At 43.5% G+C, this 12,215-nt stretch overlaps 1 protein-coding gene across 11 annotated transcripts in view; it reads right to left on the bottom strand.

Moving 5' to 3' along the window:
- The window catches only part of Cadps2 (calcium dependent secretion activator 2), a 529,199-nt gene that overhangs the window by 46,152 nt on the left and 470,832 nt on the right, over positions 1 to 12,215 (bottom strand). For all 11 annotated transcript variants that reach the window (XM_063285976.1, XM_039108614.2, XM_002729291.6 and 8 more), the window contains 3 exons: positions 12,023 to 12,097; positions 1,715 to 1,798; positions 1,584 to 1,616 (listed from right to left, as the gene is read on the bottom strand). In XM_063285976.1, the coding sequence (XP_063142046.1) occupies positions 1,584 to 1,616; positions 1,715 to 1,798; positions 12,023 to 12,097 (192 nt within the window). The remainder of the gene's footprint in view (positions 1 to 1,583; positions 1,617 to 1,714; positions 1,799 to 12,022; positions 12,098 to 12,215) is intronic.

Below are 12,215 nucleotides of genomic sequence, written 5' to 3' on the forward strand. Positions count from 1 at the left end.
AATTAGCCCTGCCTATAAGATGCCTAGGGAAATGGCCAAGCAATGATGGGCCCAACCTGAGACCTACCCCATGGGAGAAAGTCAACCCATGATTCTGTTAATGATACACTGCTATGCTTGCAGATAGGGGCCTGGCATAACTCTCTTCTGAGGTACTTCATCCAGTAGCTGATGAAAACAGATACAGAGACCACAGCCAAGCATTAGGAGGAGCTCAGGGAGTCCTGTAGGAGAGTCATGGGAAGGATTGTGGGACCCAGAGGAGTCTAAGACTCTACAGGAGGACCTACAGAGCCAACTAACCTGGGCCCGTGGGTTCTCACAGAGGCTGAACTAACACCAAAGAGCATGTATAGTTTGGACCTAGGCATCTTACACATACATAGTAGATATGCAGCTTGGTCTTCATGTGGGTCCCCTAACGATTGGATCAGAGTCATCTCTGACATGGACTCCGTTGCCCAGAGGATGCCTTTGGATCTCTTTCCCCTACCTGGGCTGCCTTGTCTGCTCAGTGGGAGAGGATGCACTTAGTAACGATGCTACTTGAGGTGCTAGTACCAGCGCTGGTACCAGGGGTGGGAGCGTGTGCCCCTTTTCTGAGGAGGGGGGAAGGGGTCAGAGGAATAGAGGAGTTGTAAGGTGGGACTGAGAGGGGAAGAGGGAGGGGGCTGCGACCAGGATATAAAGTGAATAAATACATTAATTTCAAAAGATATTATGACATTAGTCATACCGGTGACGAGATGCATGTAAGCATTCTAAAACTAAGCCACCTATAGCCATTGTTCAAGGATTCTAAGCAGTCGTGCCAATCACAACTCACATCAGTGCTCCACTCTGAGGATGCTCAGGCACAGGGATATCTAGGATTTGCTAGGTTTAAGGACATTTGCCACGCTCTAATTGTGCAAAAATTGATAACATACGCTTGAAATCATAATTAGGTTAGCCTATGCTTTAATTATCTATAGCCCATATATTTGAATGTGATAGTAATAGAATTCAAAACCCAAGTTAACTCAGTACATCTTAAAAACACAATCCTAAATTGGTTTATGGGTTTATTCCATGATTTCATACATTATTTCCAAAGAGGTCTTTGAAAAATCCAGTGTTTAAACAAGTTACAATTGACCTGCTAAGTTTGTTTTTACAAACAGAGTTTACTGAACCTTTATTGTTATTCTAATTGCTACTGGAAACTGTTTAGAACCTTCACATAAAGATCAAGAAGACCAAGTACTGTTTTATCTATATAGAGTCAGGCATTGTCTATTCCATCCCAGAGGGTTGTAAAGTTCTCCCTGAAGCTCTAATGCCAAGTTCTCATGGCGAACTTTCGGACAGCTCCCAAGTTATAGAAGAAAAAGTGAGATCTGTTGAGATGCTGCTGCTGAGATTTTATTATGAGGGTTAGTATTTGCTTAATGAAAGGTAGCTACTCCCCAAGGGGTGGAACCAGTTTAAAGAGCTGAAGTCAACCAGCACTGACTCATAATTATGAGGGGCTTAGGGAGGGAAGGAAGGGAAAGGTGGATGGATGGAAGGTGTGGGAGGAAAACAGAGTTTAAAATACTTACAGGGACATCCACATATTTTGCAGCTGCTTTCACCTTAAATGGGAAAGGAGAGAATAATTAGGGGAATTCTTAACTGGTGCACAAGTACTATGGTAACTGTTAAAAGGAAACACAAGAGAACTCATACTTACAGTGAAGGACAGAATGGATGAGAAGAAAGTGCCTTCGTCATACCTTGACAGCTTCGAAAGCACCCCTTCCAGCACTGAAACGAACTGCAGGAGAGTTCACAGTGAGTGTGAGAACGTAGTCTACGAGCAGGGAGGACAATTTGTCAACCAACTTTTACACACACACACACACACACACACACACACACACACACACACACAATTTTGTAACCCCTGGATTGGGAGTTGGGTATCCATGTATGTGGCCCAAGAAAGTTCTTCATTAAGTATGGCTAAGAGGAGCCAAGAGGTTGGACACCTCTGATTTAAACCATAAATAAGAATTGCTTTCAACTTTAACACAGATGCTTATAAACCATGGCAAATAAATCAAATATCCATCATGCATGACTTGCCTAGAGTACAACTTTTTCTACATATACGGAGGAGCCCGACAAGCGAAGACTGAGCAGTAGAAGAGAGGTGTGGCATTCAGGGCTTTTACAATATTAGAACAAATCTAGCATTCCTTAAATTAAGCACTTATCAAACTTTCCAATTGTGACACTCAAGTATCATCCCTGTTTCCCGAGGGTCAGTCCAAGGCAGACATCACCTCTTCTACTAGCTACATGTGGATGTTGGTGGGCAGATAGAGAAGAAGTGGGAGCCAAATTACTTCAGAGAAATTTCACATTTTTAAAACTTTTCTTTTTCCTCTTTGTTCCTTCATTTCCTTCCTTCTCTCTCCTTCCCCCCTCTCTCTTCTCTCTCTGTTTTTATGACAGTGTGTTACATGTCCCATTCTGACCTTGAACTCCTTATGTCATAGAGAATGACTCTTACCATCTGATCTTCCTCCTTTTACCCCTTTTGAATGCTGGGATTACAGGCATGCACCACCATGCCTACTTTATTTGATGCTGAGGATCAAAACCAGGCTTTGTACATGCATGGTAAGCAAGCATTCTACCAATCTGACTTACACCCTAGACTCCCCATCCCCAATCTCTCTCTCTCTTTCTCTCTCTCTCTCTCTCTCTCTCTCTCTCTCTCTCTCTCTCACACACACACACACACACACACATAACATTTACATACATTCATATATTCATTGTTGGGGTGTGTGTGTGGGTATGTCACAGTATGTGCATGGAAGTCAGAGGACAACTTGTGGGAGTCTGTTCCCCCATCTAATTTAATACATGGGTCTCATTCAGGATTCAATTCAGGTCATTCTGCTTGGCTGCAAGCACCCTAACTTGCTGACCCATCTCACTGGCCAATTTTTTTTAAATTTCTAGAATATAAAAAAAAGTAATCAGCAATATAAAACTGGAAAATCTTGTTCTAATGACTAGAAACATATTTGACATGAAGATCAATGGAAAAAATAAAGTAATAAGAACATATTACCCTGGTTCTTTCCTCTGTATATCTAAAATAATATGCACTATTGACAAATTACATATTCCCGAAGGGAAAATACTGACAAGGTTTTTTAAATACGAAAAGGGAAATTAACGAAGGCTGGTTTTTGTTCACATAGCAGCTTCTGCAACAAAGTGATAATAGTTCCAGGGACATGACTTATTGGTCTCTGGTGACCACAGAACTCACGTTGAGTGCACAGGAGATAATGTTTTCTCTATGGCTGATCAATTACTGCAAAATAGTTTATGCAAAAGAAACGGAAACTTCCCTGTAGGCTTCTTCACCACATCATTTGTGATATGATGTAAGAACGCAGAAACACAATCGTGCAAACCGCAGCGCAAAGGTGTGCTTCTCAAAGAGAACTGCACTCGGCTGCGAAGCGATCTTAAGAGTTCTAAACAGGAAAACTACAAAATTATAAATTACTCAGGACTCAAAGTCTACTTACTGCGTTCTTCCTGACCATTAAGTTGGGACCGACTGCCTAGCTTAACTTAATGTGGTTTGCCAAGACCCAGAAGCCCAATCCTCCAGGGCTCTGTCAGACCACGGGAAGGGAATTCCAGACTTAATGGCCCTCTGTGGAAAATGCCTCATCTCTTATAGCTCAAATCGGTAAGAGCAAGTGTTTGCCAGGTGATCTCATTTGCCATGAGGAGAGACAACTACTATGGTTACCGACAACCAGAGGCATCAAAGACATAGCACCTGATCCTTGGTGTGTGCAGTCACTGTTCACACAGGTGAATAGGGCTAAGGGTAAGGTAGAGGCAAAAATCCTACAGAGGGACGTAGAAGATGAAGAGTCAAGTTAAACCCTGCCGCTGTCTGGATATTAGGTTATTGTGTTTCTCTTGCCTCATGGGTAAGATGAAGATTCTCACTGACAAGGATAGCACCAAGAACGTGGAGGTCATTAGTATGAAAAGATTAAAATTAGAAAATATTAAATAGGAAGTTTTTGGGTTTTGTTTTCAAGACAGGATCTCCCTGTGTAGCTCTGGATGCTCTAGCACTCACGATGTAGACCAGGATGGTCTACAGACTCACAGAGATCCACCTGCCTCTGCTTCCCAAGTGCTGGGATTAAAGGCACGTGCCATTATGCCTGATGAACAGAGAGAGTTAGCGTGACTGCTGTGATTAGCTATATCATAGTCGTGAGTTTTCTGAACATCTAGGTAAGTTAAGTAGGCTTGTTCAGTGACAATGGATAACAACGGGTTTGGCTCACAGACAGATAGGTGTGAGTTAATGACATCTATGTGGGTGTCCATAAAGGTGGGAACGGATTCGAGGCTGTCGGACCTCTTGAGTCCTGCCTGCTTTGAGCACACTGGGTGGATAACATGGGAGAAGAGCTTTGAAGATAAGTGGTCTGCCCAAGAGCCCTCGTTCTTCACCATCGTGCCGCAGAGCTGAGACTTGAGATGATTCGGCACGTGTGTCCAAGCACCTAGGAAGTGTCGGCTGGATGTCATTTCTGTTATTATTATCATTAAGCCCCCAAGACAGAAAAGACAAACGTGAAAGAGATCTAGGCTTTTCTTCTCAGGCGTATACAAAGTTGCGGAAGAAAATGACACGAGCCCGAACGTGACATTAGCCAGATGTGGCTGATTTGGCTGGACACACAGTATGCAGAGTGGGAGGAGAGAAAGTCTAATCGAAGGACTCACAGTTCAAAATTAAAAGGGAGATAACTCCACGGTGTAGGGTTTGGACTGTGTAACAGCAGAAATGGAACTGACCCTTAGGAGGTCTCTTGGATAGGAATTGAGGGAAGGAGTTTTTCTCTTGAGGTGCGTGGTAGCCAGCCTGGTCTTCTCTGCATGTACAGCACTGCTGGACTACAGCAGAGTAAATCCTACGCGTGGGCCTCAGCCCCGTCACACACGGTGGTTCTTTGCCTCTATTTCAACAATAGTAGGAAGCCTCTGTTTGGGTTCCTCTCTGTCCCAAATGGTCCCCAAGGAGGCACAGACACAGGAGAGACTCCAAGGGCTTACCGAGATTGCACCCCTGGGACCAACTAAGTGAGACCCACAGTTCCTACAGGAAGGTTTTCTTTGTAGGATTGTTGTCAAGGCCCACATGGTGGAAAAGCTGCCTTCTGAGTCAGACTTTATTAAAATCTAGATTAGTAACAGCATATTTTTCCCCTTGGCTTTTAATTGCACAAAACAGCAAGGATCCGAAGAAATGCAGTTAAATGCTGCGCCTCCTTGCTGCATCTTTAACTGTTTCCTGTGAACTTTCTCTACACAGCGCTGGGAGATTATAAATACTTATGGCTTTGCCTTGTGCTTTCTGCTCTCCTGAGGGTGATGGGTTGGAACGAACGCTGCAATTTCTTTGTTTCCCTGTTCTTTATTGTGGATGTCATGCACTGGGTTTGTTTGAGTAACATTTAACACTTGGAGTCTGTCTGGGTAATTACTGCCTTTGCCTCATGATACCTACTCCCAAGGAAATGCAAGACGAAAAGCACTCTGAAATGACTGTTGGAATAGAACGAGGAGTGCCATAAGATATGGTGGTTTAAATATCCTGTTAGAACAGGATATAAGAGTGAAAAGGACATAAGAGTTGTTGCAACAGGCTGCATGATTCCTATATTTGTAGCAGGATATAAAAACCGTGGATCCTGAGAAGTGATGGGGCCTACAGACTGCTGGGGTTCCTCACAGGGTTACTGCTTTTTTCAGCCATGAAGTAAACAAGTGGAGGATGCATTGTTTACACAGCAAACTTTAAAACTTTCCATAGAAAGCATAGCCATTCATAGGAAGAGTGATTGCGAAAGAAATGCGTGCTATTCTAGATAAAAGCCAGGGAGACTTAGGATGTTAGCTAGTAGAAGTTTTGCTGTTAAGATCGGGACTAACCAGTATTCAAATTTCACATGCAACCAGATAATCAGAGCTGGAAAGAAAATAGGCTTTCTTCTTTAAAGAGAATGCCACTATCATGACGGCTCATTTTCTCTCCTCTCTCAGGAACTGTGAATCAGGTCCTTGCAGCTTTGTTCTGACTTTGAAAACATCTGGATCACAGACAGCTGTGAGAAGGATGACTAGTGCTTGACAGAACGCATTTTTAAATACCTTGCCCTGCAAGCATCCAAAACACCACACCTAGCCCAGCTGTGATCAAACTCCCTAGACGGCCTTTCCCTATTGTTCCCTCTTCCTTTGTTCTCCCCAGTGCAGTGACCCGGCCTTACTTTCCACCTCTCTTAGCCCTTAACCGAGTAAGCCATTCCTTTTAAGCACACATCTAGATTTAACCAAGTACCTTCTGCATATATGGCATTGATCCTGAGAAGTAAATTTAATCGAAATAATCTTACCACGGTGAGTTGGCAAGATAGTTTCATTAGATCATCAAGGCAGTCAGGTCATGTTTTTATTCTCTGCCTACCTTATTTATCAGAGGAGTTTGGGATAAAGCACTCTATGGTCTCAGAAAGAATATATATATACATATATATATACATATATATACATATACATATATGTATTCATTCACACACCATTTTATGAACTTTATACGCAATGACAGAGTATTTTCCTCCAATACCTCCTTCTTTTTTCCTTCTCAAACATATGTGAAGATCAAGGAAGTTGAGCATTATCACGCTGTTCTTTTAATTCAGATTAAAAGTGCTTCAATAATGGGGGTATGTCCCGACAGTTGTTCATTTTCTTTATTATTGGCTCTCTTAATTCTTCATCCTGACCAACACCCCTTAGTTTTTCTTTGGTATCCTCAACACTACACCCAATGAATTCATCACGATCTCCTCAACTTACAGACGCTCTCCTTGCTACCTCTAGCTGACTGTCCAAACCAGTCTCGTGCCATGCATGCCTCAGTGAAACAAACACCCAGTGGGCGTGCCCTTGGGCTGACTGGTACACCCACAGGCAGGATAGCACTAGAGTGTGGACTCACCATTCTTTCAAGTAACCTTCGTTACTTCTGTAGGGTGTTGTGGAGGGGTTACAGGTTTAGTGGCCACCAAGGGTCTACTAGTATGTACCTTGTAACCTCGCCCACCTAATTTCTCATCTGTGAATGGGGAAACTGGGATATGGGTGTTGGGTTCATCCTGAGAGATGAAGCCACACAGGTGGGGCTCCAGACCCCCTTTCAGTCTGAGCAGCTTAACTTCAGTGAGTGTTATATTTCGCTTCTCTTACTATCTCAAATTGGCCATAAACATAGTATTTAGTGTTCGATTTAGATTTAGCATTCCACCTACCATTTTCACCCCTTGGTCAAAATGCTCTCAATTCCCCTCTGCTGGGAGCACATCTGTGTCATGTTCTTCCTTTAAGCCTGCTTTTCCCCTTCTCCTCTGAGGGCTCCAGTTACAGCACTTCAGGCCTGGGAGTAACAGCTACCGAGGGTGCATCAGTTCAAATTATCACGTGGGTAATTTCAGCCCGAATATGTCCCCTCCCTCCTTGACAGCCAAGGATCTCCACTGGCATCTACCCTGCCTACCTCAAAGGCAAGCTCAGTCGTGCTGTGATGCATAACGCCCCCACGATCTCTCCCTCCGCATCTGTTTCTCTTTGCAGGGCACCCGAACCACTGAAGGACGCTTTATTCTTTTCTGTGATTCATGTCCTAGAACTAAGGGTAGCCCTCGCTCTCGCTGTTTGCTGCCTCTGCGCTAGACTTAAAAACCCTGCTCGCGGTGTATCTTAAGTGCTTGGGATTAGCTTCCTAGAGGTCAAAGTAACAGCCCTCTGTCAAGGCTGTTTGCTACAGGCCATCAGATGAATCTCCTAATAGAGAGCCAGGTAATTCTTCACCCTGCCTTGCACCTCTCCCTTCTTCCAGTGACTTCCTACTGCTCTTGGGATCAAGGCTCAAAACTCCTTAGCACATCCCATCAGCTTCTCCTCACCTCTTACAGCTTCATTTTACACCAGGCCCCAGTGCCTGCAGTGTCTCCTCCCTCACCGCTATGCCCCTCCCTCTTTTTCTGGCTGACTCCTTCATGGTTGAGAATCCCGTTTCTTCTGCTTGAGAAAACTTGTCCTCCAACTACACAAGGCACGGTGCCATGTGGTTTATGACACAGCCCGCATTTGTCTAGATTGTACCTTAATATTTGTGAGTTCGTCTCTCCCGAGGGGTCAGGAAGCTCCCCAAAGACCAGACTTTGTCTGTTTTGCTAGCACTGTAACTCTGGCATCCAGCACGCGGCCCGGCACACAGATGCATCGTGAAAATCTGCCATGCTTCAGGATCATGAGTTTCAGTGCCTTTTCTCTTGTCCCTTTGCACGAAAATCTTTTAAAACACTATGCGGCCTCACGGAAGGCGATTTATTTAATGTTCCAGGTTATAGACAGAACAACTCCTTTTAACTCACTCAATGAACACTCACTGTTATGAGAAGCACTCTGCGGAGCATAAAGTATAACGGGAGACAATGAGCTTCTTGATTTCAAAAGACTGCATATGAACACATGGTAAGCGACGGAGGAAAGTGCGGGTGACATATTAAATCTGCCTCGGATGGTGAGATGGCCTCTGGGAGGGCGATCATAGGCTATTTCAGCAGAGTTGTAAAAGGAAAGGAAGAAAGAGCTTCAGAGTAGGGATCTGGCTTGTGAAAAGGCACAGAGCCTCATCAGGTAACTGAGAAATCACTAGGACCCTGGGATGTCAGTAAGAGCGCTGCAGGAACAAAAGTGATTAGAGTGAACAGACTTGGAGGTAATGCCTAGTGTGTGTGCATACGTGCGTGCATGCGTGTGTGTGTGTGTGTGTGTGTGTGAGTGTGCGTGTGCGTGTGCGTGTGTCTATGTGTACCTCTCCCAGAGTATCTTCTAAGGATTCTTAGGAATTTGTAGTAAAGGATACCGGGCCAGGTCACGATAAGGACAATGTAGTCTCACACACTGCATTTGTCATGAATATTGCTTCTAGTCAAAATGCACCAATAACCACTTCTTGTGGGACGTTAACAAAAACTAAAATAAAATAAAATCAAGTGCAAGCTACAATCTAGAAAACTACAGCAAATCAACAAGGCACAAGCAACAGGGAGTACCCCGAATCTGTGACACACGTGAGGATATCACCTACCTTGTGTTCTGAAAGGCACTTTAGCTACAATGTGGAGATCACTTTAGCTACAATGTGGAGATCTACTGGGCAGAGGGGAAACATGGTATCAACTTGCAAGGTGTGGACTTAAACATGCATTGAAAAGAGGGAAGCAGGGAGTCAGATGTGGCAGGAAACAGAACGTCCTGAAGACTGACCCAGTCTGCTCTCATGTGAGGAGGGTCAGAGGGCTCTAAGACGGTAGGGATCCTGGGATCAGGATGTTTTTACAATGGGGTAACCAGCAATATCAATGGACTCAGGAAATGCAGAAGAGAGACACTTAGGTTGGAGGTGTATGTGGAGGCATACAGGAGGCCACTGGGAATGTGAACTTGTAAGTAAAAATATGAGCAACATTAGGAGCATGAATTCATATTTAAACAACACTTAAAGCATCCCAACTTCTGCCCTAAGACTATCTGCATAAGTTTATACTAACAGATGCTCCTTCATAATACTGTACCAATCATATTAGTAAATATGAGCAATTCTGGTAAATGATATTACCATATACTAATAAGTACTTCTACCTTATAATTGAAGAAATCAAGCCACAAGGAGTCTGCTTGGGTACGTCAAGATGTGACAATTAACAGGGGGAGTCAGAATTCCAGGGCAGGTCTGAGGTTCGAGTTTAGCCATGATTCATTACTGCCCTTCACAGGATCACCAAGAATGCAGCCAAGAAAGTCCCAGAAATGTGTAGAGTAAGTTTAGAAGGAGACCAAGGAAGCCCGAGGAAACCAGCAATAGTCGCTAAGCAGAGAGAAGTATACAAAAAGGAGGAGGAGCTTTCCTACACACACATGCTCAATGCTGTGAGAGCAGCAAGACATCGGATAAGGGGATGTAGACGTGGAACCGAAGTCAGGCAGCACAAAGGAAGGAAGCGTGATACACAGGAACCGTGTTTACCTAACACGCAGAGAGAATCACACACATACTGAAAGAGAGCTCTGCAGTATGCAGCGAAACAGAAGCAAGTGCCTGTGAGTGGGAGGAGTCTGAGATATTCCGTTCTCAGGAAAGAGGGAAGGAACTTAAGAATCAAGGAGGAAGTGCTGGGAGAGCCAGGAGCAGAGAGGAGCAGAAAGCAAACCAGAGAGCAGTTGCAAACCCAACTCCAGATGCCCAGGAAAGAAAGGAGACCTATACCGTAAGCATCAAACTAGCCCAGAGAGCCCAGGAAGCCCAGGAACAAGAGTGGTCCCAGTCAAAGGACAACCCCAGTCTTACAGGCTTGAAAGCCAGTGCCATGCACTCCCTGCAGCACGACCTGGCTTCCTGGCAGAGACCCATGACATTGGCATCATCTCTACGGTGCTCTATCTGATGGTGGGCCTACTATCAGTGGTCAAACCATGCTGCTGCTATATCACCATGCCCGAATGCCTGGTGCTGGGCATCACCACGGAGACAGATTCTGCTTTTTGTTTTGTTTTGTTTTGTTTTGTTTTGAGGTTTCTCTGCATGGTGCTGTCTGCCCTAGAACTCACTCTGTTGACCAGACTGGCCTTGAATTCAAGCGATCTGTTAGGAGAATCAGGAAAACCACATAAACAGTAAGTTTAATAAGGAGACAGAAATAATAAAAAGAAACCCTAGGATAGAGATCTATAAAGGCTGAATTGGAAATGAAAGTTCAACAGATATCTGTAACAGTCAATAGAGGACAAAACAAAATTGTCAAACTACAAAAAGCCCAAGTCATCTGAAAACAGCATCCAATCAGGACAGTATGAAAGAATTCAGGGAGTGCAAAGACTCTTTCTCTTTCACTGTATGTTATCAACATGAGATATTTAATTTTCCCATCTTCTGCTCTTTCTGATGAGGCCATTATAAGTTTATCTATTCTAGGTGTTTCGAGTTAGATGGTTAAATAACCACAGCCGTGATTGTTCTTAGTGTAACAGTGTAAAGTGCTTATCTCTCTCATCTGGCTGCGACCTTGAACCCATTAGCAAATGACTTCTTGACCTCTTTAAGTCCTTGGTGCTATCTTCCTTCGTAAGCTCGTGATTCTAACCACACATCTATGCTTGTAGCCATGCCTCAGGCCTTACATATGCTACCCACAGCCATCTGTATTGCTTCAGCTGCATATAAGTCACACAGCTGCTAACCGGCAAAGCTGTCAATTCTTTATTTTCATGTATACAATGAGGTGTCATTGTCTATCAAAGGTACTCCAAACAATGTGGAGAACATTTTTTGGAGTGAAGTTGAGATACAATCTTGCCTGTCTGGGTTTAAGGGTAGATATTCAGTTCTAGGGGTGTCATCCCAACACACAGGCTAAGTTCAAAAAAGACTGAGGAGACTCAAATCTTCTCTGGAAGTAAAACCAAGAGCATGGATGGGATATACGTTATTCTGGAAAAGAACTGTTTTTCAAAGGGAAACACTTCCAAGAAACAACAAAGTTCTTCACATATTCAATCAAACCAATCAACCTCCACATTGTTGACATAGTGCCAATTTTCTTGTTTAAAGTTTTACTTAAAACTGAAACAACTGTGCATGCATGCGTGCATTCGTGCATGTGTGTACATGCGTGCATGTATGTATTTATTTGCTGGCTTTATATATACCACTCAGGCACCCTGACACTAAGTTACACCCCAACTCACATTTATTTTTTTTAACTACAATTTCATACTCAGATATTTAGAAATATGAGAGATACGTTTATGAATTCTCACTTGAAGACTATGTCTTAATTGTACCCGCAAAGGTGAATAAATGATACGTTACCTTTGAAACCAGCAGCGCAATGACTTCTTTCACGGTGTTGTCAATCAAATCATCTATTTTTGAATGGTACTGTTGCTAGGTTTTGAGAGACAAAAATGCATCAGTGGTTACAGACATGAATTCTTTGTTGGAAATCACAACTGCTCTAAAGCTAGTAGTTACGGCATATCAAGTTTACTTAAAAATGATCATT

This window comes from Rattus norvegicus, chromosome 4, assembly GCF_036323735.1.
Source record: "Rattus norvegicus strain BN/NHsdMcwi chromosome 4, GRCr8, whole genome shotgun sequence".
NCBI classification, from domain to species: Eukaryota; Metazoa; Chordata; class Mammalia; order Rodentia; family Muridae; genus Rattus; species Rattus norvegicus.